Here is a 25,235-nt window from a genome sequence, read left to right on the forward strand (position 1 = left end):
TCCTGTGGAGTTAAAACAAGAATCAGCCCTTCCCCAGTGCTTTTTGGCCACCGCGACACAGGAAGTCCCGCCTCAAGGAAATGACAGTTTCCGGAAACCTCTACCACTAGTAGGACAGAGGGCGGAGCCTCTGGCGGCGCTCTAGCCTCCTACACTCTATGATTGACGGGCTGGGAGAGCCCAGGCACCTTGCGATTGGATGCGCAACTTGGCGTAGGCGGGCGTTCGGTGCAGGGGCGCGCTGATTGGTTGAGCGGGCCGGGCAGGGCTGAGGGGCGGTGCTTGCGGCCCGCGGTAGACTGTCCTGACCGGCGCACTGTCAGGCCGGGTGCTGAAGTGCGCATGTGGGCGCTCCGCTCACTACTGTGCCCGGTGGCCCGGCGCACCATGTCTCAGTGTCCGGCTCGTCGGCAGCGGCCGCCCAAAGACCCGCTGCGACACCTGCGCACGCGGGAGAAGCGCGGTCCGGCGAGTCCCGGGGGCCCCAACACAGTGTACCTGCAGGTGGTGGCGGCGGGCGGCCGGGACTCGGGCGCCGCGCTCTACGTCTTTTCGGAGTACAACCGGTCAGTGCAGTCCCCGCGCCGCCCGTTCCGGGCAGCCCCGACACCTCGGTGGCCTGCGCGGTCCCTACCGCCACGTGTGCGGGGCCTCGCTGCCGTAGGGGTCCTGCCCCTGCGTGGACTGCTCGCCCTCCGTCCGCATGGTTTCTGGGCATCGCGTCCCTTGGGTGGGGTGCTCTTGGCAAGCTCTGAGCCGCACCCTCCGTGCGCCCAAAGGTGGGGGTCTCAGATTGGGTGTGTGGGCTGCACTGGCCTGGTAAGCTGGGGAAAGGACCTATCCACACCGGCCTGTACTGGCCCTCATTCCTCAGTCCTCCTGCTAAGGAGGTTTCAAAACCTGCCAGTCCAGTAGCAGAAACACGGCCCAGTGGAGTTCTAGTTGTTTGGGTCTAGAGTAAATCACGTTATTGGTGTTAGAGGTTTTACAGAATAAAGCTCTTCCCCACACCCCTCTAGGTACCTCTTCAACTGCGGAGAAGGCATCCAGCGACTCATGCAGGAATACAAGTGAGTCAACACTTTACTTTTGGGGTGGAGAGTAATGTGGGCTTGAAAGTCTAGGTGAGAGGCAGAGTGATTTTTACAGCCAGAGTGGTCTTGGGTCAGCCGGTTTCATCTTAGTCAAATGTATTCTCTTTTCTTAGACTCAAAGTAGCTCGCTTGGACAACATATTTCTAACTCGAATGCACTGGTCTAATGTTGGGGGATTATGTGGTGAGTATGTTTTTTGAGTCAGAGGCTGATGGGATTTCTTTGGGAATTTAATGTCTTGCACTGTCTTTTGCCCTTCTTCCCAGCCTAGGGGAGTTAGAATTCCTTGCCACCCCAGTCAGAGTAGGGAAATGAAAGGCGGCACTCAGCTGAGCAGATCCTGAAAGGTTACTGCCTCCAAGTGTTGGGCCAGAGATTTAACTAGAGAGTGTATGATTGGAGGTGGTGATTAAAGCAAGTGTATTTATTGTAAATATCACCAGCATTCCAGGCAGACACCCACTGTCCACATTACCTTATTATGCAAGCTCATTGCCTGAGAACGTCAAGATTGTGTTGCATCCAGGCTCTGAAAGCTTGGTGGTGTAGACAGGAAGGAGTAAGGTGCTGGACTGGTCCCCATTTTCCGAGCTAAGCCTGGGGTGGTAGACATGAAGTGCCTAGGGTGCAAAATGACATCCTTTCACTTGTGTACTTTGAATGGACACCTTCCATTTTGCATGCTCATTTTCTGCTACTTCATCCCAGTCAGCTGTGCCGGTTCCCGAGGCATGTGAGGAAGACTCCGTGTCTCGAGTGCCTCTGTTATTGTCATTTTCTCTCTATGCATTGCCATGATTGCTTAGGGGCTAGAATAAGGACATAACTAATGGGGTAAATGAGGGGCCCTGCTCCCCCTGGCAGTGCCTATAGGTCACAGTGAGAGATGATTTTTTTTTTATCCTTTTTAGGAATGATTCTTACTTTAAAGGAAACTGGGGTTCCCAAGTGTGTACTTTCTGGACCTCCACAACTGGTGAGTCTCGAGTCACTTAACAAAACTAGCTCTTAAGGTGCTAATAACAAGAACACCTGTTTTGCAAATAGCCTCCTGACTTTCAGGTAGAGCTGGTAGTGGAGTAAACACATCTCCCTGGCAGTGCCTATAGGTCACAGTGAGAGATGATTTTTTTTTTATCCTTTTTAGGAATGATTCTTACTTTAAAGGAAACTGGGGTTCCCAAGTGTGTACTTTCTGGACCTCCACAACTGGTGAGTCTCGAGTCACTTAACAAAACTAGCTCTTAAGGTGCTAATAACAAGAACACCTGTTTTGCAAATAGCCTCCTGACTTTCAGGTAGAGCTGGTAGTGGAGTAAACACATCTCCTTTCATGTTGCATAAATATCATCTGTGTGACCTTGAATGAGCCACTGTGCCTCTTAGCCTCAGTTTCTCAATGTGTAAAATGGCAATAATTTCCATAAGGTTATTGAGGAATCAATGAATTGGCATAGAAAATACTAAGTCACTATTAGATGCTTGGTCCCAAGGAAGTACTTTATAAATGATAGGTTTTGTTCTTACTATTTATTAAATTTCAGGCATCTTATTCTGTCACCAACAAAATTTTGAAATCTGTCTGTCTCTATTTTCTTGAGCTTCCATTCTTTGTATACCACAGTGGCTTTCATACCTGTCCATCTCCCATCCCCTCCATAGCACCCAGAACCATCTCTTTATGACATAATAGAGCGTACCACTTCCCAACCTAGAGTGAGTTGAGGCTCCCTTTATAGTCCTCCTCAGGCCCTGCTTTGCACATACTTTGATCTGTGTTAACAAGCTCCCACCACAAGGGCCAGCACTGACCCACTGTCTACCAGTCCCCTGCTTTTATCTACACTGAGTTCCTTCCATGTCCTCTGGTCCCTACCTCACTGAACCTTCAAGGGCTGAGCTATAAAGTTATTTCCTCTGGGGCTGCTCCTGTCTCTCAGGTCAAGCCCATTGTGATTCTTTTTCAGAGTATTTGTTGCTACTAAGTAGCATATAATTGCTATTAAGTTGTTTGGGTATTTGTTTTATCTCCATATCCTCCTTTGCACTCAGGAGAGCAAAGATTTCATCTCTGTTGTACGAAAACCTGTGCATCTATCATACTGGACACAGTAAATACCTGTGTAAATGAAATACAAAGTACTTAAGTTTTGTGTTGACATGTAATAGAATCACATACATGATTCCACTTATGTGAATACATTACTGACTTCTGTATTTAAACCAAACTGCTTGCTTATTTTTTTTTTTTTTAGGAAAAATATCTAGAAGCAATCAAAATATTTTCTGGTCCACTGAAAGGAATAGACCTGGGTATGTGCTTGACTGACAACTCTTCTTACATTTCTTCTTATATGAGTCCTGCTTCTCAAATTAAAATATAATAAAAACTGGCTGAAATCAAATCTTAAAAATTGCATGATTCATTCAGCATAGGATGGAATTTGAAAGTGCAGTTTTCTTTTTTCTCTTGCCTCATCTTGTGCCTTGGTGAAGAGTACTGACTAGGTAGGCAGGAGAGCTTTAACCTGATATGTGTCTGCCTACCTGCTAGAATTTAACAGCCACTACTCAGGCTGCAAGGCTCCTTCTCCTGTCCAACAAGTGGCTCTTGGGGCCTTGAATTCCTGGGAGGAGGTGGTGTGAAGGTTGTTTCTAGCTAGACCTCAGCTGTAGCTGTGCTGGAAGGCCTATAGCCTTTTGACGGAAGGAGATCCGAGGGAGGATAAATATTGAGGCCTTTTCCTGGAGCCAGCAGGGGCCTTTGGTTTCTTAGTGTTAGTCTTTTGTAGAAGCACTGACAGGTTGTTGTTTTTATTTATCTTTTTTGTTTTTATGAGACAGGGTCTACCTGTAGCTCCAGCTGGCCTGGAACTTGCCATGTAGACCAGGCTGGCCTTCGTCTCACAGAGATCAGCCTGCCTCTTCTGCCTCCTGAGTGCTGGGATTAAAGGCATGTGCCTGGCCTGCACTGATAGTTTTATTTCAAAATTTATACCAGTTCTCAAAGTTGAGATATTTCTTGGCCTCATTATCTTGTTTGTTAAGTTGGGACTTTTACTTTTGAGTATAGTATTGGCTTATTTCTTGTTTTTAATAGATACCATGCAATGATCATAGCATGGTTCCACTTGACTATGACAAATATAAATGGCTAATGGTTTTTGCTTTGGGTCCTTCACACCCCAAAGATGTTAATCTACTTGGTTTTAATCATCCCACTAAAATTCTAAGGCCAGTCAGTTGACTGTGGTTGGTGATCCTGAAGCTTCATTTTTACACATTAATGCAATCACTTTCTTGACCTGTGGTTTTTCACATAGCTGTGCGGCCACACTCTGCACCAGAATACAAGGATGAGACTATGACCGTTTGCCAGGTCCCCATCCACAGTGAGTATGAAAGCCAGATTTCCCTGAGGAGGTGGCTGTGGTTCTTAAGGAAGGAAAATGTGGGTGAAGCAGCCCGAGGTAGTACTTTTTATTAATGCAATCACTTTCTTGACCTGTGGTTTTTCACATAGCTGTGCGGCCACACTCTGCACCAGAATACAAGGATGAGACTATGACCGTTTGCCAGGTCCCCATCCACAGTGAGTATGAAAGCCAGATTTCCCTGAGGAGGTGGCTGTGGTTCTTAAGGAAGGAAAATGTGGGTGAAGCAGCCCGAGGTAGTACTTGTGCCTTGTACCATCACATAAACCACTGTTGCCCCAAAACTGTCGGCACTCAAGTTGGCATGTTCATTTACTGGGCTTCATTTGCCACAAATCTAAGTGCCTTTCTCTGATGACTTTTTAATAAAAGCTCCTAACTCCCACCTAAGAGACAGACATTGAGAACTGAGACTCCAACCAAGCTTATGAGGCACCCGGGCCATAGAATGGTTTTGAGTTGCCTTTTTTCTCCTTGATCTTGTGACCTAAATAGCAATAAAACTTCTCCTTCTGGAGACAGGTACCTTTGGGCCCACATTAATCAGATGATGGTGATAACTGAACTAGTCTATAGCCTATATGCTTTGCTGTCACTAAGCACTGTTGAATTCCTTCTGTGAGTAAGGTTCTAGCCAGGGAAAGATGGGCAGGCTGGTAGCCAGTTATTTACTACTGTAGTAAAAGGAATGTTGGTTTGATTGACGTTCTGGAGTTCTCCCATGCAAACATCTGGGCTGTGGCTATGGGTTCATCTTGTATGGTGTGTAATGTGATGGCTTCCTACTGCTGCCCAGGTGAACGGAAGTATGGTGAGCACCAGCCATCACAGAGTCCGAGAGGGTCTCCCCACAGGCTCAATCCAGAACAGTTATCATCAGATTCTGGATCAGCAGAAAATGAGCAGCGCCTTCCAGGTGGCAGCAATGCAGGTAAACTGGGGAAGGCCTTGCACTTCTTAATGCCGTTCTCTTTTTAAAGACTTATCTTGAACTGACCCAGTAATCCTGTACATCTTGGGGTACAATGAACTATATTGGCCTATGGAGGGTCAGTCAAGGTAATTAACATACTTGTCATCTTGTCAGGCGTGGTGGTGCACACCTTTAATCCCCAGCACTCTGGGGGCAGAGGCGGGTGGACATCTTGGGGTACAATGAACTATATTGGCCTATGGAGGGTCAGTCAAGGTAATTAACATACTTGTTATCTTGTCAGGCGTGGTGGTGCACACCTTTAATCCCAGCACTCTGGGGGCAGAGGCGGGTGGATCTCTGTGAGATTGAGGCTGGCCTGGTCTACGTAGTGAATTCCAGGCCAGCTGGGGCTACAGGGAGACCTTTTCTCTAAAAGACCAAAAGGAAGAAAGAAAACAAAAACAAACCTGTCATCTCACTAAACTATGTCGTGGTGATGATACTAGAAATCTGTTAAGTAATCCTCTCCTTCCCCCATGCTAGGGATCTAACCCAGGGCCTTGTGCATGCTAGATAAGCCTATGTGCTGAGCTACATCTCCAACTTAACATAAGCAATTTTGAAACATTATTAACTGGCCACAAGCAGTATGGTAGATTGCTAAACCCTTTTCCAGCCCAAATGAAACTGTATTCTTTGATTAGCATCTCTATCCCATCACTCCCTCAATCTCTAGCATACTTTTTTTGTGAGATTGATTTTTGGGGAGGGGGGTTCTACATATCATTGAGATCACGTTCAGCTTCTTGGACGTGGTGGCGCATGCCTTTAATCCCAGCACTTTCTATGAGTTCAAGGCGAGCCTGGCCCACATAGCGAGTTCCAGGCCAGTTAGGGCTACAGGGAGACCCTATCTTAAAAAGACCAAAAAAAGGAAAAAAAAATGAGTTTGTAGGAAAGGAAAGTACAAGATTTTCTGTGTCATAGGTTGTGTCCTGTGTCCAGTGTTGGGCACAGCTCGATGCATTCCTTCTGTATCTGGTGACCAAGGAAAGGCAGTACCTTGGCTAGCCTTTTTCGGATGGCAAGGGGAGAAAACAGACACCCACATATTTCCTCGGGCCTTGTAGTTATTGGTTCATTTTTCATATTTGTGTACTTGTTTATAAAACACATCACAACTTATTTTTTTCATGTCTTCCCTATTAAGCTTAAATTTTATATGCCGTGCTGAAGACTTTTCTACTGGAGTTTTCTTCCCCCCTTCCACGTGCTGGGGATGAACACAGGAACCTCAAGAGTGTACTAGAAAAGCATTCTCTCACTGAGCTATAGCCCTACTTTTGTTTAGTTTTTATTTTGTTTTTAAAGGTGTTTTATGTATGTATGTGTATTTATATTTTATGTGTATGAGTATTTTGCGTGCAAGTACGTAAATGCACCAGGCGCATGCAGTGTCGGTAGAGGCCAGAAGAAGGCATTGGTTCCCTTGGAACTGCCATATGAGTGCTGGGAACCTAACTCAGGTCTTCTGGACAAGCAGTCTGTGCTCTTAACCTCTAAGCCATCTCTAGCCCCATCTCATTTTTGGTTTGAGACAAGTTGTCTGAGCTGACCTTGGACTTTTGATTCCCTTGCCTCAGGCTTCCAAGTGGCAAGGATTATAGTCCCACACCACCGAGGCTGGCTGAGTTTTGCATTTTCTATTCCCTTAAGTGTCAACACAAGGTGGATAAGGAAGGGGCTGAAGAGATTGCTCAGTGATTAAGAGCACTGGCTGCTCTTGCAGAGGACCCAGGCTCAGTCTGGCACCCATATGGCAGCTAATAACCATCTAAAACTCCAGTTCCAGGGGATCCAACACCTTCTTCTGACTTCTGAGGGCATTGCATGACACGGGTGCACTTAGACACACATGCAGGCAATACACACATGCACATAAACTAAACTAAAATATTTTTTTCAAAAGGAAGAATAAAGAGATGTCTGTCACATGTCAGGGTCTTCTTCAGCTCCAGCTTAGACTGTAACATCTCTAACAGATGGGTGAAGAAAATGAAGGGATAGCAATGTTTGCAGCGTGTACAGCCTTCATATTCATCTTGTGAAATGTGCTTTTCCTCAGGTGTCAACTGGAAATCAGGTGGCAGGGACCCGTCCTTGGTGGTAGCTTTTGTCTGCAAGGTAAATCTTTTGAAATATGAATGGTGAGTGAGCACACTGCTAGTGGCCAGCAGGTGGTGTGTTTCAGAATCTTTTGTAAGCAGCTCCTGGGTCACTTGTATGAGAGGAAAAGCAGCTTCCCTCTCAGAATAGCACCTGTGCTTTCATACTCTTCCAAGTTCTCATTCAGTGCTGCTAGTGGCTGGTCCTTTGAGAATTCAGAAGTGCTTCATGGCAAGGCAGCTGTTTTGATTTCTTCTAATCAGGCCTGTACAATTCCTAGTCCTTCAGCTCTGTTTCATTTCACTGTCAGGTCAATTTTAATACTACCCAGCATTCACCAAGGCCTAAATCTGCAATGGTCACATTTTATTAAACATTTTATTATAATCTATTTCAAGATGTGACTAACAGCCGACTTTTAGCAGGCCTTCACATTAAAGCTTTATTATGGTATAATGCATAACAAATATTTTTGCCAAAATATGGTGAGACTACATTATTTTTTTGTGGTCATTTATTTATTTATTTTGTTGTTCGATGATTTTTAACTCCCTTTGGGGGCCTGGGGCTGTAGCTCAATGGTACAGCACTTGCCTACTATATGAAAGACTTGGAGTTTAAGCCCCAGAACTGCAAAGGAAAAAAAATCGATTTGGAATTTTGGTCCACAGTCTAACACCTGTGAGTGAAGGCAGTTATGAATAGTAGTGGGCAGTGGTCATATGAGGCATAGGGTCACCGCCACTATCAGTCCTATTTCAGTGACATTTGTACTTTGTGAGTACTGATTCCAATAGGCATATTACATCTGCATTTCTGAGTGTTTAAGCAGCAAAAGAGAATTTTTTAAAAATACTGAATAACAGAGTTTGCATTATCTTAGATCCACCTTCCCTTCCTAAGCAGATTACCCTGAGCTTGATAGAACATGTTTCTGTGTGGCACAGGCTTATTGTCATCAGGCAGCAGTTGTGGAACTGTTGGCCCTCACACTATTCTTTCCTGCCCCCCTCCCTTGTCTGCTGCTACATTCTTTTTGTTAGCAGTGCTGGAGATGGAACCTAAGGTTTTATATATGTAAGTGAGCACTTTGCCATCGAGCTGCATCCCCAGCTCCTTTTATTTTGAGGCAGGGTCTTGTTAGGCTGCCCAGGCTGGCCTTGAGCCTGCTGTGTTTGCTATACTTCTGAGGGCTTCTGTCCCTTGATCAGACATAGCCTCTCCCTCTTGTAGTTAAATGCACTGCTTTTCAGCTGGGAGGCGGGAAAGCAATATACTGTGCTAGCTTGAGTTCTAGGGGCTCAGAGACAACAGGCTCTAAGCATGAGGTCTGAGAAAGGCATCTGATAGGATGTGGACCCGGCTATTTGGGGCCTCCTTGGTTTGCATTTGGAATCTCCCTGTTGCCTGCACTCTTAGTCGTTCAGACAGCAGTAGGTATCTGACTTGAATCCTGCTCATGGAGAGGCAAGCTCCTCTTACCATAGAAACATGTCCTTCCAACACTCAGACACAGTTGATATGAGGTAAGAAGTGCATTCACTGGCACTTACATCTGAAGGTGCCAGCCAGACTTGAGTTTCTCTGGTGTGCCGCCTCATGTGTACATAGTAAAGCTACAGTGGCAGTCTAGACTCCTGAGAGTGAGGCTTTGGGATCCAAATTCAAGACTTGGGCCCAAGAGTAACTTCTTAAATTTTAGGAAGTAAAAGTAAGTAAATGTAATAGTTTATCCAGACTTAAAGAAGAAAGGGAAGTTCAAACATAATTCAGCAGAGACCTGTGAACATCTTTCTCCATTTTGGACTTTGTTATCATGTGTGAGATATGGAGATCTCAGAAATGCTAGGCCAAAGTTTAGAGGCTGGTGATTGTGGGGGTCTACCAGAGTTTTCTTGTGTATCTACTAGCATAAGAAGAGCATGCTGGGAATTTAGGACTGTGTTCTGTCCAGTGCAAAAGCCACAACACCATATTGTAGAATATTTGAACAATCTAGGAGGAAGGAAACCACTATCCACTCTGTTGTTTTCCTCCTGTGTCACTGGAATAGGTGCTTGATTGGCCATTGCTGGGTAGGTGATTGTCCTTATCTGAGTAAAGAATGACGGGTGTGGTGGTGCACGCCTTTAGTCCCAGTCCTCAGGAGGCAGAGGCAGATGGATCTCTGTGAATTCAAGATCAGCCTGGTCTACATAGTGAGTTCCAGGCCAGCTGGGGCTACAGGGAGACCCTGTCTCAAAAAGACTTAAAAAAAAAAAAAAGAATGATGGAATAGAGCTCAAGTGCTATGTTCCTCTCAAAGAATATTTAGGGTCCTTGTTATTGACTTGAATATGGAGGAGTTCATAGGGAGGTAAGATTGTGAAATAGAGTACTGTGTTCAAAGCTATTTGGGCTTTAGTTGTATACCTGAAAACACTGCATTTCAATGAATTGTAAGAAAACAACAGAAAATAGATATACTTCTAAGAAAGCCAATTAAAATCAGCTTCCTGGGCCTCTGAAATTCTATTTGCATCCCTTTGTCACAGCTGCACTTGAAGAAAGGAAACTTCCTGGTGCTTAAAGCAAAGGAGCTGGGCCTACCTGTGTGAGTATCTGACTGGACTACTGGTGTGAGCGTCAGGCTGGGCTACCTGTGTGAGTGTCTAACTGGACTACCTGTGTGAGTGTCTGGCTGAGCTGCCTGTGCGAGTGTCTGACTGGGCTACCTGTGTGAGTGTCTGGCTGGGCTGCCTGTGTGAGTGTCTGGCTGGGCTGCCTGTGTGAGTGTCTGGCTGGGCTACCTGTGTGAATATCTGGCTGGGCCACCTATGTGAGTGTTGGGGCAGAGGCTACTGGGGACTCCAAGGTATGCCTGCGTTTCTAGAGAAGACACCTCACAGCTCACCTCTCTTTCAGTGGGACAGCCGCCATTGCACCCATCATTGCTGCTGTCAAGGATGGAAAGAGTGTCACTTACGGAGGAAGGGAGGTGAGGCCTCTAGTTTCTGTGATGATTTAGCAGGTAGGGTCTGGGACACTGGGCAGAGTCACTCCCTGGCTCAAGCCCCACAGATGCCACTTTGAAGGATAACTTGGAATTTGGAGCCCTTGCCACACAGTGGATCTCATCCAGACCTGTGCCCAGGCATTTCTGCATCTTGTCTGTTCAGAATCTGGTGGACTTCTTATGCCTAAATTCTTTCCTTCATGCTTGAACAGAGCAGTGCCAAGAACCCCTCATGTATGGGCTTTGAGAACGACCCAAAGAAACGCTACCATGTTGTTTGTCTAGATGGTTCCTCTGGTGTCAAAAGTACCTTGAATGCCAAACTCTTCCCAGCAACTCTAGGTTTGAAGTATTTCCACAAGCCAGGGTTGGCTGAAGAATGAACAAAGCAGGCAGGAAGGGTGTGGTTAGTGTTGGTAGCCACTTTCAGGTCAGACTTGTGCTCTGTGTACTTGGATGTGGGATGTGTAACTGCAGCAGGTGCTTTAAATGACATTTGTGTGTGGCTGAGCTAAGATTGTTCTGGGAGAACGAGAATGTTCTGCTCCAGTGAGTGAACTATCTGATTTTCTAGATCCCACCTGAAGAGCTCTGTACACCCCCAGAACCTGGTCTTGCATTTATTGTGGTAGAGTGTCCTGATGAAGGATTCATCCAGCCCATCTGTGAGAATGGCACCTTTAAGAGGTAACAATGAGGGACTTTGGGTGGGAGAAGTGAGATCCTCACCACTTGGGATGCTTGGCCCGGCACAGACACTAGTGCTCTGTGGACAGATGGTGTCTCTTAGATGGAGCAGGTCTCTAGGAAGGCCTGACCCGTGGCTGCTTGATTGATACCCCTTGATCCTGTTGGCAGTTCTGTTGTTTTTGTAGTCAGTGGGCTTTGAAGTGAAGTTTGAGAACACTGAAAACCATAAGTTGCTGAGGACTAGACAATCAACTGCAAATCAGGGAGGGAGGGAAGAGAGAGGAAACGGGAGAGATCTAAGTCTAGAACAAATTTTAGATTGGATGCCCACATGATTATTTGGCATATGTTTACCTACATGAGTTGTCTTCACTCAGCTACCTTGAGCCTAATGAAATGGGAGAGAGTGTCTGAGACCCCATGGGCCAAGAGTATGTGCTAGGGAAAGTCTCAGTTTGGAAACTTCTTTCAGGCCCAAGTATTATAGCTATTAAAAAAGTTAACCAGTTCAACTTTAATCCTAGGTGGACATCCCCGCCCCCCCAACACCCTTTACTTTTGGGTTCCTGGCCTTGGCCTTGAGCACTCTAGGCAAGTATCCTACCAGTGAGCTTTATCTTCAGCCCTTGTCACTTTTGAGACTGGATAGTATCACCAGGCTGGCCTTGGTCTAGAAATCTTCTTTCTGAGTGCTGAGTATAGGTGTATACTGCCACCTTAGATGGAATCTTTAAGCCACATATCTGTGTTCTAAATTTCTTCCCTCCTTAGTGGCTTGTTAGACATATTTAGCTGTGTTTTTTCACATACTTTTTTTTTTTGAGACCGGGTCTCCTCCTGAGGACTGGGATAATAGGCGTATACCACCATGCCTGGCGTACACAGGCTATTCGAATCATCTTTTAAGCAGCAGAGCTACTGCAAGCCACTGAGGTGTTGTTTGAAAGATCTGTGCCTGTGTGGAATAGCAGTGGTGGGATAAAAACACTGCTGAACTAGGACACGTCACTAGTTAGTGATGTTCTCTCTAGATGGTGACATTTCAGACACTCTGGAAGGCAGATACCCAGGTGGGATGAGCACAGGAGACTGACTGGAGGAATGCTTGTTAGAGATAGAGGAAAAGGACAGGAAGAGCCACAGGCTGTGATACGGAGAAGGCTCAGCCAGCAGGGCCTAGAGTGAGCTTGCTTAGTAGGGGCATCCTGTGCAGGGCTGACAAGGCCAGTGCTGGGGCCTGCCATCTTGGGCATACCTGGAGCAGCTCAGACCAAACCTGGATGGTCTCCATGCAGCACTGAGTGCTGCACTCCATGGTTTCAGAGTTTGTATGTGTCCTGACTTTGTATCACTTTCTAAAGGAGAGCCCACTCTTCTTCCCAGGTACCAGGGAGATGCCAGTGCTCCTGTGGCCCTAGTAGTTCACATTGCCCCAGAATCTGTGCTCATGGATGCCAGTTATCAGCAGTGGATGGAGAGGTACGGAGCCCAACCCAGGGCACAGGGACAGCCCTTCTGGGTAGTGGTGTGTTTGTGTGACCCTTATTAAGTACTGTTCTGTTCACTGCCTGCCCTCACCTCTGAGCCTGCCTGAGTTTTCTTTGAGATTCATTCCTGCAATGTGAGTTCTGAAAGGGCTCATCTGTAGTGCTCTGGGAAGATCATTACCACTAGATGGCATAGTGTCCACATGTCAGACTTAGAAAAGCCTCCTTGTTGCATCCTTTTATATTCTGCATAGTCAGTGGCCTCTGAGCCATTGCTGCCTTTTGGTTGACAGTTATACATATGTATCCCATAGGAAAGCCTTGCAAATGAAAACAGCTTTGCTCAGTGAGCCCAACTGCATGTCTGCATTTGACTTCATCTCTGCTAGCTTATTTTCTGAGCAACCCTGTGAGGAGGAGGCCCCACCACAGTTTAGTAACTGGGAAGTAGCCCTTTTGTAGCTTCAGTGGCCAAGGATGCTGCCAGGAAGAGTGTTTGTGCTAGTGTACGTGGTGGCCTCCAGTTGCTTCTTAGCTGCCCCCTGCTTCACCCCATACTTTCCCCTCTGTCTTCTCTGCCGAGGAGCTCTTGGGCTTTGCCTCTTTGTTGTTGTTGTTGTTCTTGAGGGATAGAGTCATAACATGCATTGTCTTTTTTCCTCTTACACCCTATACTCCATGTTTTAAGATCCTTACATGAAGGTCTTAACTTTTATTTCTCATTCTGCCATTCTTTCCAGCATGTCCCAAAGGCAGCTACCATCGAGATAAAACCCTAGACTTAGACACAGAAGCAGCAGGTTATGTCTGGCTGTGTAGTAATTATTTGGGGGCAAATGACTGTGACTCTCTGAACACATCCATCCATGTTAGGGCTGTTTATCTCCACTGTTGTCCCTGAGATGGAATGGTTCCTTGGCAGGTGCTTCTGATGGGCAGGCTATTTCTTCTTAGGTTTGGACCAGACACCCAGCACTTGATCCTGAATGAGAACTGTGCATCAGTCCACAACCTTCGCAGCCACAAGATCCAAACGCAGCTTGGCCTCATTCATCCGGACATCTTTCCCCCACTCACTACTTTCTACAGTAAGGTAGCTAGTGTCCCAGATCTGTCCTGAGCAGTCAGCTCCTGTCCTTTGCTTTCTCACTATGGAGTATGTTCTTGTGTCCTTCAGGAGGAAGGGTCTACCCTCGGCATGCCCACGGTTCGGGGTGAATGCCTCCTCAAATACCAACTCCGCCCCAAGAGAGAGTGGCAGAGGTATGTGTGGTTCTGAACGTATGGAAACATCTGGGCCAAGGGTGGGCAGGCTGTTCCAATTGTGTGGCCTCCGTCACAAGTAGTTGCCAATAATGAGATTTTCATTGGTTGTTTCCTATGAAGATGTTTTACTTGTTCGGGCCAATTTTGCTGTTTTATGTATGTCTTTGACTAGAACTCTGTTCCTTAAAGGTAATTTCTTAAATGTGGAGTGATTGAGTCAACATACATTGCCTCCTGGAATGCCCATACACTCCCAGGAAAGTGAGGAGTGTCTGCCAACTACCTGACAGCCTGTTTTTACCATTTGATTTCCAAATATGGAATCTTATGTTTCCTGGCCATCTAATGTCATTGTTAGAATAGACCATGTTTTGGGTTGTTACTGTATGCTGTTGCAGTTGAACAATCAGCACTGTTGAAGAGCTAATGGTGGTATGCCTTGGGTCACAGGCAATGCATTCCTCAGCCTGTGTCAGTGAAAATGTTCTTGGGGCCCAGACACACTGAGCTCAGATCTGGAGAAGTCACTTAGGGACTGCTTTATGAGCTTCAGGTGGTTTTCCTGCTCAGCCAGCCTGAAGAGCCAGCCCTCTGAGCTCTCAGTGCCCTGTGGAGGCACCTGGGTCTTGCTGAGAACATGGGCTCTAAGGTTCCCCTGAGAGCTGCCAGGTCAGGTTCTGCGTGTCACCAAGGCTCCCAGTTCCTGAGGATTAGCTGTCCTGCATCTCAGCTGGACCATTTTGTGCCTCCCAGGGAATACTGGGTCATATTTGGAGATATCTGTAATCATCATACTTTGAGCGAGGGAAGTGGTGCTGTATAGAACAACCCCATTATAAAGAAAGACTCATCCTGCCTGAGCATTGGGAGTGCCTGCCCATTAAGCTTGAGACTGGAGAGATTGTGGTGAGCTGGAATTGTTCAGAGCTCATTCAGCTCATTTAGGTGAGGAAGGTTCCAGAAGTAGAACAAAATTGCCTCAGGTCATCATGATCTGCCCAAGTGTTCTTCAGACAGTACCCCGCCCCCCAATGGATTCATCCTGAGTATGCATACTAACATTTGCAGAGAAGCCACACAGTCCCTTTGGTCACTGAGATGCCTTTCTCTGCAGGGACGCCATACTTACTTGCAATCCTGATGAATTCATAGCCGAGGCGCTGGAGCTCCCCAATTTCCAGGAGAGTGTGCAGGAGTATAAGAAGAATGTGCAGGACAGCCCAGCCCCAGCAGGTGAGCCGAAACCCTGGGCAGCCTCTCCTCGGCTCTGCCTAGTACAGCCTTATAATCTTAAGTAGGGTATTGGGCACATCCCAACCTGATTATTTCACTTAGGATTTGTCTGTATTACAGTGCGGGGTGGAGGAAGGTGTTGAGGATCCTCGAGTGTCTGTGTCACACCCACACAGTATTTAGTGACTGTGCCCAGGCATTCTTAAGATCACAAAGAGCTCCTTGTTGCCCTTCTGCCATCTTAGGATCTCGCTTGGGTTTGCTGAGAAGGGTCCATGGAAGGTGCTGGCTAGGTAACCCCCTTCAGTGCTCTATCAGGAAAAGCAGTTTGGGCATATTGTGAGCTCTGCTCTTTCTGGGTATTTTGTGCATTTAGTTACTGAAAGAAGAAAATGCTGGAATAGAAGGGGTGGGGCTTAAGCTAGCCAGATGGTTTTTCTCCATCCTTGTTTCTCTGAAACTTAGCTCTAGGTAGGACACAGGTGTGGCCAAACCGTCACTTGTCCCCTGTGTGTCTGGGAAGGATGAATTCCTGGGACTTGCTTTGCTTTCAGTTCTGCTTATGATTGGTGCTCCGGTGTGTATGCTAAAGACCTATATTAGTTTATGGCCAGGCTGAGTAAGGCCCTCTGCTCCTGTACAGCAGGGTGTTCCTGCTAGGTAGTTGGGAAGATACAGACACATGGCATGGGTGGTCTTGATACACAAAGTAGTGAAGCAAGGCCTGAGGGATTATGTGCTCTCCCTCCAGATGCCTTTCCTCTCTGACAACCTCACACTGGCGAGGAAACCCTTTTTGGGAGGACAAGTGGCTATGACTCACCACCCGTCTGGGAAGCTGGACTGGACTGGACTGCTTGCCTAGCTTGTGGTGGAATGCTAGCTCACTTTCCCATGTAATTTTCAGAGAAAAACAGCCAGTATCCAGAATTCATCTTCCTGGGCACAGGGTCTGCCATCCCAATGAAGATCAGAAACGTCAGCTCCACACTTGTTAACATAAGGTACTGCCTGTGCCCGGGGAGCCCTCATCTACCAATGAGCTTTCTTTCTTTTAAACACTCCTTCTTCACTCACAGCCTGTAAGCTTGCCATCTTAGCCAGAGACAGGAGTAGTGGGCTTCACTGTGTCTTGTTTTATTTAGAAATTGGTTTTGTTGTTTTAATTATTTACTGAAATAGGGCCTTGCCATGTAACCCTGGCTGACCTGGAACTTAGTGTATAGACAGTGCTGCCTCAAACATGTGGCACTCCTTACCCAGCTGCCTCACGAGTCTTAGGCTTACTGAATCTTACATCTTATAGCCTCAATTGGTAACGTTTACTTCTGGGAATTACCCAAACCATCCCATCCTGACTTTGAAGAAAAAGAACTGAAACTTGTATGTGCTGTGTGCTTTGCTGAGGAACTGCCCCATTGAACTTTCACATAATCCTGTGAAATGGCTAATAACTTTGGTTTTACTGGCTGGAAGCACATACCCAGGTACATGCTTTAGTTCTGCAACATAGGGTGCAGGTCCAGACTTTGAGCTGGCTTCTTACTTGGTACATGTATTGCCCCTTTTAACTCCTTGGGTTATGTTTAAAAGCTTTTGGGATTTGTATGTTTGTTCTATGTTCAGCCTTATTATTAAGTTCCACTTGACATGTTTTTCTCATTGATCCTGGGGTTTGCTTGGGGTCATTTATCTGCAGACATGCAGCACTTAGAGGCCTATGAAATGTGCATGGCCGCTCTGCTCTACAGACATGTCTGTCCAGGAGGCAAGCTGGTGAGGGGCGGGTTAGTTCTTAGATCTCACTATTTTTTTTTTAATATTTTATTTATTATTTTTATGTATATGAGTGTATTGCCTACTTGTGTGTAAATGCACCCATATCGTGCAATGCCCACGGAGGTCAGAAGAGGGCATCGGATCCCCTGGAACTGGAGTTAGAAGGTTGTTAGCTGCCATGTGAGTGCTGGGAATTGAACCTGAGTCCTCTGCAAGAACAATCATTGCTTTTACTGCTGAGCCATCTCTCCATCCCAGATCTCACTATTGTTGTAGGTGCTAGTGGTGAATGAAAAATAACAGAGTCATATAGCCAGTATGTGCCACAGTGCCAAGATGCACCTGTGTTAATGTGTGTCCTTAACTGTTTCAGGATTCTTTGAATCTTTCATTAGCGGTGGACTGGACTAGAATTACCTGTATGGTTAGATTAATTGGCTTTTATCTGAGCTCCACAAAGAATAGAATGGGGTGGTTATGGAATGCTGCCTGTTCTTTGCTAAAGCAATGTCATTCTGCAAATAGTCTAGATGAAGCCCCTTTCCTGTTGGTGACTGTCTTCTGTAGCTCTGACAGGTCTGTACTGTTGGATTGTGGCGAAGGTACGTTTGGGCAGCTGTGCCGTCATTATGGACAGCAAGTGGACAGAGTCCTGGGCAACTTGGCTGCTGTGTTTGTGTCCCACTTGCACGCAGACCACCATACGGTGAGTGTGGGCTTGGACCTCAGAGTGCAGCACATGGGGAGATGCTGGTTCCAGTCTGTGCTTGGCCTTCTTTCCTGTTGTTATCAAACTTACCCAGAGTTTTTTTGAGTCATCACTCACTAGGAAAAGACCATGCTGGATAAGAATGCCTCGTCTTGCTTTCTGCTTTTGTAAGCAGCAGTACCAGTTTAGCTTTACCCAACTTTCCTTGAATCTTGCTTTGCACACTGCCTGACCAGCAGAATGGGCCAGATCTGGGTGATGTGGCTGCTATATCCTTGCTCTGATCCCCTAGAGGTTAATGGGTCTTGCCCTTTGCACTCTTTTTAACACAAGCTATACTGCTTTCTGTCTGTATCTTCAAAAAGCTGTTGGTCAGCATGTGTCACCCCAGCTGTGGTTTGAGTGAGGACTGGACTCCTGGACTCCGTAGTGAGCTAGGAACCATTTGGAGACAGGGACGCTGAGCCCTGACTTGTGGAAATGATGGAGCTGGCCCTGGCTCATCACAGGTGCACTCTCCTTTCCAGGGTTTGCTGAACATCTTGCTGCAGAGGGAGCGTGCTCTGGTAAGTGCGGCACCTGACTGACATTGGGAGTTGGCTGCTCACACATTCTTGCCCACACCTGCCACTCCCAAACTATGTCTTCTCATTGACTTTGAACTGGGATCTTGTTTCAGGTATCCCTGGGGAAGCCCTTTCACCCTCTGCTGGTGGTGGCCCCCACCCAGCTCAGGCCCTGGCTACAGCAGTATCACAACCAGTGCCAGGAGATTCTGCACCATATCAGGTAAGTGCTCTGGGCATCTAGCCTCAGGCTCCAGCTGACCTCAGGGCAGTTGATGGCTTTGTACTTGGGGCTCATCCTCTGAGCATCTCAATTCTCTCTGCAGTTCTGTACTACCTAGATTTGGCCAGCATTTTTCCAGGAAACACTTCAGGGTCAAGCACCAGAACTTAGGCTGGTACAGAGCCATCCATGCCAGGTGGTAGATGCTGGGGACATGGCTTAGCCCACCTTACCATCTGCCTGTAGCTGCCCCTGGTCTGCCTGGGCCCAGGGAGGCGAGCAGTCACCTGTTTTCTTACAGTGAACTGAGTGGGCTGGCTGCGTGGCTTGGCTCTTTTGATTTGATCAGTTTCCCTGTCTTTATGACTGTGATGTAAAGCATGTCTCTGCGTGAGAACCATTGAAGATTCTCCATCCGAAGACCCTGAATTGTGATTGCAGGTGCTAAATGATTTTTTTTTTTACATGTTCATCGTAATCTGTAAAATCTTTTATAATCTCACAGTATGATTCCTGCCAAATGCCTTCAGAAAGGGGCTGAGGTCTCCAGTACCACAGTTGAAAGGCTGATCAGCTCCTTGCTGGAGACATGTGACTTAAAAGAGGTAAGGGGCTCATCTTCAGACCCCACCAAGGGCAGGGTGGGGAGTGGGGCCTGCCCCCATACTCTCTGTTCTTCAGTTTCAGACCTGCCTAGTCCGGCACTGCAAGCATGCTTTTGGCTGTGCACTGGTGCACTCCTCTGGCTGGAAAGTGGTCTACTCAGGGGACACTATGCCCTGTGAGGCTCTGGTACAGATGGGTGAGTGACAGAAATGGGTCTTGTCCAGATTCTGTGAGAGGTGAATGGGATTTGGGACATACGAGGTGTATGCAGATAGGTGTGTGGGTGACTACAACAGAGACAGCAGACTAGTTCTTGCCTACTCAGTCTCTGGCTGTTATCCTAAGGTACAGGCAAGTCACTGGGCCAAAGAAGCTGAGTGTTTGAGTTAGGACACAGCTGTGGACCCAAGGGTCAAGCTATGCACCCAGATTCCACCTTGATGCCTGTCCTTCTGTCCAGGGAAGGATGCCACCCTCCTAATACATGAAGCCACTCTGGAGGATGGCTTGGAAGAGGAAGCAGTAGAAAAGACACACAGGTAGCAATGCTCCTGGGTCCTTGTCCTCTACCCTCTTCTGTCAAGCGAAGGCTGAGCAGTCTTCCACCCACCCCTGGAGAGAGATAGTACCCACAGCCACAGCTGCCTTCCTACCAGGACTACGGGACTTCCTGAACGCATGCTAGCTTTCCTGCGCCCTGTGCCTCTGCTCTTGCAGATTCCTTAGGCAGGGTTCTATAGTGAGGCCTGGGGTTTTAAAAGAACAAGCCAGCTGGGAAGGGTGGGGGACATGGCTGAATATAGGCTATTTTAGGAGACAGTGCCTTACCCTAGGTGCCCACTCTGACAAGCTATGTATGCACTGACTGCAGGCCCTCCTCAGAAAGTTTGGGCAGGCTCTGGCACTCAGGAGCATCTCTGTTGGCTGAACAAGAAACGGTTATGCACTCCCACCCTCCTTGGTGCCCCAGGTAGCTCAAGTGGCAGAGGCTGTGAACTTCTGGCCCAAAGCTTAGTGTCTCCTCCTCTCTTCTCTGCCACAAGTACAACCTCCCAGGCCATTGGTGTGGGAATGCGGATGAATGCCCAGTTCATCATGCTGAACCACTTCAGCCAGCGGTACGCCAAGATCCCCCTCTTCAGCCCTGACTTCAATGAGAAAGTTGGCATCGCCTTTGACCACATGAAGGTCTGTATGGTACAGGGACAGTGAGGGCTCTGAGGCAAGGCCAGGAGGAAAATGGCCCCCAACCCCCGCTCCTTTCCATTTCTGGCCTGGGGCAGACTGATGACAAGGTCTACTCCTGCAGGGTCTTCCTGCCCTCAGCTCCTCAGGGTCCCTGGAGATTTGCAAAGCTCTCCCAGGCCTTGACTATTCACATTGTCACTATAGTCTCAGCACAAATATATGGGACAGGTGCTAGTTTTCTAGGAGTGGCAGAGCCAGGCCTGCCCTTCCCAATCCCTCCTGAATGAAGGAGTAGGGTGTGAGCCAGCTCTGGTTGTTAGCATAACAGACACGTTTGGGCCACTTTAGTTTCCTTTCCCAGGGTCCTTTGATCCACCTGCCCTAATTGGGGGGGGGGGGTTGTTGGCCCTTCTTCAAAGGGCTTGATACCTTTCCTCATGGCAATCTTTTAAGCTGTGGTCAGTCGGCTTGAGGGTGTACAAGCAAGGAGAGGAGGCCAAGCTCAGAGCCTCTTTCCTCCCCTTGCCCCACTTAGTGTGTCTCTGCCTTCCAGGTTCGCTTTGGAGACTTCCCCACAGTGCCCAGGCTGATTCCCTCGCTAAAGGCCCTGTTTGCGGATGACATTGAAGAGATGGAAGAGCGCAGGGAGAAGCGGGGGCTGCGGGAGCTACGGCTAGTGCAAGCAGCCCTTCTAGCCCAGCAGGCAGACAGCCCAGATAAGGATCCTCAGCAGAAGAGGGCCCACACAGAGGGCCCACACAGCCCACAAAACAAGAAGGTTAGAGCCCAGTGAAGGTCTAAGCCATCCTGGATTGAAAGCTGTGTTCTCTGTCCTGTGTGGCACCCACCATCTGTTCATCCTGGCAGAGCTAGCACACATGATCCAGCCAGAAGGCAGCCTGGGGTTAGAGTGTGCCATCTTCTGTGGCCAAGGGAAGGGAAAGCACCGACCTGGTAGGAGCCCCTCATGTCTGGAGAAGAACAGTGTCAGGACAGGAGCCATGCAGTAGAAGACAGCAAGCCAGTCTTTAAAGACATCTATGGAAATTGAGGTGTCTGCCCCTTACTTCCTAGCACTGGTTCCTTCTGCATGTCAGAGTCAAGGCAGGTTACGAATCACATTGGGTCTAAGTATCCCAGACTCCAAGAATAGTGTTTCCAAAGAATCGGACTCAATAAAGCTTGAGTTTGGAGTCCCAAATTCTTTGGCTGCATCATGTTTCTGCTACAGAGTGGGGTCTTCTGCAGGCTGGGTATCCAATGTACCCTGCATGTTCCAGTGGCAGTGAGGACCTGTGTAGCCTGCTCCCAGGGAGTCACTACCTCTCCATAGCCTAATCTCCACAGCTGTCCAGCTGTACCAGCCCACAGCAATGACTTCTCACATTGAGAGATGGAGCCTGACCCAGCCAGTTGCAGGCATCACATGCAAGTCTTCTCATCTGAGTACAAGTGAGGACAGTCAGTTTGTTCTCTTGCCCCATGAAGAGAATGAGAATCAGTTTGTCCTTGAAAACATGGAGAAATGTCATGTTGGGCTGGCCACCTTGCCCTCACAGGATCTAAAAATACAGGTCTGTGACCAAACCTCAGAAGGCAATTCAAAGGAGAATCTACTATTTATATATTCCCCGTACCCAGGAGAAGGTGGAAAGAACTTTAGACATTCAGGTTATGAGAAAGACAGCAAGAACTGGGCTGGTGATCTTCAGGTTCCTCCTGAGGCAGCACAGGATACTGTAACTGCCCAGCAGCCTTTATTATTAAAGCAAGACCATGTGCCAAGCTCAGGGATAATAAATCTATTTTAATAACATTACTTTTGACAACGATTTGTACATGTATTTAAAGATAACCTTCAACCCCCAGGCTCCGTTACAAATTGGGGATTGGACTGCCCTTGCCAGGAAGTGAGCAAAGCTGTAACATCAAAAGTCTGCAGATCCCACTCTTGGAGAAGGGTGGCTTTACACAGTTGGGAAAAATAACTAAGCTTTTAGAGTTTGTCATTGTACACCTGTACATAGGTTTAGATTGAATGGCTCAAAATTAAACAAATATAGATTTCATATATACAAATATTATATCATGTATAGGTATATCTATTTTAAAAGGATCAAACTTTAAACTTTGCATGCACAGCCCAGATCTGTTTCATCCCCTTAATCCCAAAGTGTGAACTGGCTCTCCGAGCCCCTCCCCAGCCCTCCCCAGGACTGCATGGGACTTGGTGAGAAGGGTGAGCCAGGGCTGCTGGTGAGCAAGGCAGGCCACACTGTGGGTGAGGCAGCCATTGCCACTCCTACCTGCTTTGGGGAACAGAATTATTGCTAGTCAGCTGTAACCTTCAGAGAGTAGTGGCTCCAGGCCCACCTACCTACTAAGTTGGGTTCCTGGATGGAAAAATTGCTCTGATACCTAATGTGTTTGGGGGACATGGAGAGCTATGCAGGGCCCTCTAGTTATGCCCAAATCCTCTTTTCAGTTCAGAAATGTCAAGCATTATGGAGTGAAGGGAGTCTTTAGTCATGTGGGGAAAAGTCAGGCTGTCAGAAATGGGTGTATTGAGCTGTTTACTTTGGAGCTGTGATTATGGGTGGCCTAGGTTTCTCTAGCTGGCCATCCCCTGGCAGCAGGCAGCAGCCAGTGTCCAGGACTTTTGCAATTCTAGCCCTACTGAGAGGGTCCTTTCCTGTCCTGCTTCCCGTCTGGCCTTTACTCTGATGCTGCAGGACCTGATACCACTGATATCATGTATCTGGGTCAAGGCCCAGCCCTCAGGTGTAACCAGGTAACTGGACCCTCTCTTGCACCCTCTACCTTGCAAAGGCCGTGCTGAGAAGCCCTTGAGTGGAGAGGTGGGTGCTGCTTGGCATGGAGGCTAAAGATGGATCAAAATAGGCACAAAGTCAAAAGGCAAAGGTCAAACAAAAGGCTGAAGTCGCCACCCAAAAGGAACAAATGAAATCTGCACCACCAACACTTGGCCACATGGACGGGGCGAGTGCTCTCCTCTGCCCAACTCCACCCGTGTTGGATGTGACAGCAGAGAATCCTTGGCCAGCTAGGGGATGCTGCTCTGGGTGGCGCATCTAGGGGCCCAAGGACGTATGTACACGTGTCAGGGTGGCCACATCAGAGGGCCGTGCTCTCAGACTCCTCTTCTGAGTCCCTCTTGTCAGTCACCGAGTGCCGCCGCGCGTGCTCCAGGGGGCTCAGACGGAGCGTGGACCCCAGCTCTATGTGGATGGAGGGGACATCAAAGTGGACAAGATCTGCAGAGAGAAAAGGAGGTAAGGGGGGCTTCCAGCTCAGTGTCCAGTTTCAGGCAGACTGCTGTAGGAGGTTGGGTGGCCTGCCTGTGCCAGGGCTAGCTCTTAAGAGGCTGGGTACTGCAGGATCAGGGTGTGGCTGAGTCTCATTTACTTCTGCACGGAAGGTTGGCTATGGGACCAAGTCTTTCAGATCGATCAGACAGTCTCTCTACCTGGGTCCTGATAAACACTGCTTCCAGGGAAGGCCTCAGTAACATCTCTTAGAAATCTCAGACTGAAGTCCATTCCTTAGTCTGCAGGGACAGGGTGAGTTGGTGTCCTCATAAATAGTGGCTGTGCTGGCAGCTCAAGGGGGCAGGGTGGGGCCTTAGGATGCTGGTGGGAAGTGGGACAACCTGCAGGACACACCACTGTTTGACTGCATTTTTATAAGGAGCACTAAAAGGTCATTCTTCCTAGAAAGGGCAGGAAGAATGAATGTACCAGAAGTTACAGGGTCTGTCTCTGAGTCAAAAAGATAAGAATGAAGTTCATGGTCATCAGCTGGCAACTCAGCCTATTAGACAACCTACTGGAAATGGCCCTGGAGCCAACTACTGGGTAGACTGCTGTAACCCTAAGACTACAGGAGTTGAGCTGGGATATGATGGGTCCTCTGAGCCCTTCCTTCCCTCTTGGTTGTATCATAACTCCCCCCCGCCCCAATCCCCTTTGCTTAGTTCTTGCCTTCTCTGAACCTGAGCTGAGGGCTGCACTCCAGATGACAGCACACTAACTTGGCAGGGGTTTAGCCCTGGGCCACTTGGAAGGTGGGATTTTATTTTTGTTGGCTTTTAAGTTTTTTTCAATAAAACGTTGAGAATGAGGAATACCATACTGAGTGTACAGACAAACAAGTGGACACGGCCCTAAAAGACATTTTACAGACACACAAGCTCTGGGATACCCCTGCCCCACTCCCAGTCCTCAGGGGGTCTGGTGGAACAGATTTGGGACTCTGAAACTTGGACCAGCATATACCAAGCACTCCCCTGCAGTGGATGACTTATGCCCTGCCTCACCTTTACATGTGTGAGACAGACTGGGCCACCCCATTGTGCAGTTCTGTAGGAAAGCACACTTAGAGACTTGCAGACCTCTCTTGTGGCAGGACTGTGGCCTTAGACAGGCACTAGCTCCTTGCTGTCAAGTAGGAATAACAGGCTGATCAGGAGCATGAACATGACAGTCCAGATATTGTGAAAGACTGCCCAGCTGGCACAGGACTGCCCCAACCTTCCCCTTGCTATGCCCTGGAAGGAGCCTGAAGAACGGTCACTCAGCAAGGGAGGGGAACTTAGTGGAGAAGCACTCACTGGCATTCCTGAGGAGATGGAAGCTTTGCTTCCTGGCAGCTCTGGGTGGGAGTATATCAGAAGACCTGTGAGTACCAGCTCCCAGTCATTGATCTGCAACTCCTTTGGGCTGCTTTCATGCTCTTGCCAGATTTTAAGGTTTGAGCATCTATTCTACATGAAGGGGAAACCAAGTAGATACTGATAACAATGCTCAAAATGTTCTACTGGGCTAGAGAGCTCTGGAGGCTTTTTATCACAGGACTGACGCAT

The 25,235-nt window shown here is 47.8% G+C and overlaps 2 protein-coding genes across 8 annotated transcripts in view; one reads left to right on the forward strand and one right to left on the reverse strand.

Moving 5' to 3' along the window:
• Nucleotides 1-280: 280 nt before the first annotated feature.
• On the forward strand, nt 281-22,172 carry Elac2 (elaC ribonuclease Z 2). Of its 4 annotated transcripts, none has more exons than XM_008855694.3 (24): nt 281-566; nt 1,020-1,070; nt 1,208-1,278; nt 2,007-2,071; nt 3,351-3,408; nt 4,419-4,487; nt 5,326-5,460; nt 7,571-7,629; nt 10,146-10,204; nt 10,516-10,588; nt 11,181-11,293; nt 12,680-12,775; nt 13,738-13,876; nt 13,961-14,046; nt 15,164-15,282; nt 16,190-16,286; nt 17,629-17,767; nt 18,298-18,336; nt 18,450-18,559; nt 19,065-19,164; nt 19,241-19,361; nt 19,626-19,704; nt 20,209-20,353; nt 20,907-22,172. In XM_008855694.3, the coding sequence occupies exons 1-24, from the start codon at nt 343-345 to the stop codon at nt 21,144-21,146; spliced, it is 2,487 nt and encodes an 828-aa protein (XP_008853916.1). In that variant the 5' UTR covers nt 281-342; the 3' UTR covers nt 21,147-22,172. The 4 variants fall into 4 exon arrangements, with proteins under 4 accessions (XP_008853916.1, XP_029413471.1, XP_029413472.1 ...); XM_029557611.1 differs by lacking the exon at nt 4,419-4,487 and adding an exon at nt 4,619-4,687; XM_029557612.1 differs by lacking the exon at nt 2,007-2,071 and adding an exon at nt 2,243-2,307.
• The window catches only part of Arhgap44 (Rho GTPase activating protein 44), a 224,381-nt gene continuing 221,286 nt past the window's right edge, over nt 22,141-25,235 (reverse strand). For 2 of the 4 annotated variants that reach the window (XM_008855690.2, XM_008855693.2), the window contains one exon: nt 22,141-23,628. In XM_008855690.2, the coding sequence (XP_008853912.1) occupies nt 23,489-23,628 (140 nt within the window). In that variant the 3' untranslated portion in view covers nt 22,141-23,488. The remainder of the gene's footprint in view (nt 23,629-25,235) is intronic. The other 2 variants (XM_008855691.3, XM_008855692.3) reach the window with 2 other exon arrangements.

Source organism: Nannospalax galili, unplaced genomic scaffold (genome assembly GCF_000622305.1).
Source record: "Nannospalax galili isolate Female #2095 unplaced genomic scaffold, S.galili_v1.0 scaffold146, whole genome shotgun sequence".
NCBI classification, from domain to species: Eukaryota; Metazoa; Chordata; class Mammalia; order Rodentia; family Spalacidae; genus Nannospalax; species Nannospalax galili.

Bases quoted from the DNA above. Each gene is read 5' to 3' on its own strand.
- Elac2 (XM_008855694.3), top strand. From the start codon at position 343: ATGTGGGCGCTCCGCTCACTACTGTGCCCGGTGGCCCGGCGCACCATG. The intron at 2,072-3,350 runs GTGAGTCTCGAG...TTTTTTTTTTAG, and splicing joins TTTCTGGACCTCCACAACTG to GAAAAATATCTAGAAGCAAT. The intron at 5,461-7,570 runs GTAAACTGGGGA...GCTTTTCCTCAG, and splicing joins TCCAGGTGGCAGCAATGCAG to GTGTCAACTGGAAATCAGGT.